The sequence below is a fragment of the Corvus brachyrhynchos genome, unplaced genomic scaffold, assembly GCF_000691975.1.
Source record: "Corvus brachyrhynchos isolate BGI_N302 unplaced genomic scaffold, ASM69197v1 scaffold442, whole genome shotgun sequence".
In the NCBI taxonomy this organism is placed as follows: Eukaryota; Metazoa; Chordata; class Aves; order Passeriformes; family Corvidae; genus Corvus; species Corvus brachyrhynchos.
The window spans coordinates 277,154-278,301 of record NW_008236443.1 but is presented as its reverse complement, the minus strand read 5'-3'; the positions used below and the strand labels follow the sequence as shown (position 1 = coordinate 278,301).

Sequence of the window (1,148 nt, the reverse complement as noted above, 5' to 3'; positions counted from 1 at the left end):
AGACACCAGGGACACACCAGGGACACACCAGGGACACACCAGGGACACACCAGGCACACCAGTGACACACCAGGGACACACCAATGACACACCAGTGACAGCAGTGACACACCAGTGACACCCCAGTGACACCCCAGTGACATCCTGAGATCCCCCAGGGACACCCCAGTGACACCCCAGGGACACACCAGTGACACCCCAGTGACACCAGTGACACCCCAGTGACATCCTGAGATCCCCCAGGGACACCCCAGTGACACACCAGTGCCATTTTTGTCCTCAAACCGCCCCTTTTTGTTCCTAAAAGTGCCATTTTTCACCCCAAAACCGCCAGGCTTTTCCCTCCCACTCCCTCCCAGTCCCATTGCAGTCACTCCCAGTCCCTCCCAGTGCCATTTTTGTCCCCAAACCTCCCATTTTTCACCCGAAAACTACGGGGTTTTTCCATCTCAGTCCCTCCCAGTCCATCCCAGTTTGTCTCAGTGTGCCCCAGTTCGCCCCAGTCCGTCCCAGTTCGTCCCAGTCCGTCCCAGTACCTCGTGCAGCACCAGGGGCTCCTCGTCCCACACGGGGTTGAAGGGGTTCCCTTGGCTCGTGCGGGTCCGGAAGCGCCTCCGGGTGTCCACGGGGAGCCCAAAAACCTCGAGCTCCACGAAAACCCCGCAGCGGCGCTCAGACAGGAACTGCCCCGACAGCACCTGGGGGGCCCAAAAAACCCGAAACTGACCCCAAAAACTGACAGAGAAACACCAAAAACCCCAAAAACCCACGGAGAAACCCCAAAACCTGCCCCAAAAGAGCCCCAAAAAACTGCCCCAAAACTGCCCCAAAACCCCGCAGCGGCGCTCAGACAGGAACTGCCCCGACAGCACCTGAGGGGCCCAAAAAACCCAAAACTGACCCCAAAAACTGACAGAGAAACACCAAAAACCCCAAAAGAACCCCAAATTCCCACAGTGACACCCCAAAAGTGGGCTCAGGAGGTTCCATTGGTGGAGGTTTTGGGGGATTCTGGGGTTTCCCAGCTCCGGATCAGCCCCGGGGCCGTTTTGGGGCTGTTTTGGGGCCGTTTTGGGGCCATTTTGGGGTTTTTCAGGGTCCCCGGTGCCGTTTTGGGGCCGTTTTGGGGGTTTTCAGGGCCCCCCGGG

At 58.7% G+C, this 1,148-nt stretch overlaps 1 protein-coding gene across 1 annotated transcript in view; it reads right to left on the bottom strand.

Moving 5' to 3' along the window:
• LOC103624416 (1-phosphatidylinositol 4,5-bisphosphate phosphodiesterase beta-3-like) overlaps positions 1-1,148 on the bottom strand; it is a gene marked incomplete at its 3' end in the record, with an annotated part of 17,942 nt that overhangs the window by 3,465 nt on the left and 13,329 nt on the right. Inside the window, exon 21 of the mRNA XM_017747269.1 lies at positions 481-1,113. Coding sequence (XP_017602758.1) covers positions 481-1,113 — 633 coding nt within the window. The remainder of the gene's footprint in view (positions 1-480; positions 1,114-1,148) is intronic.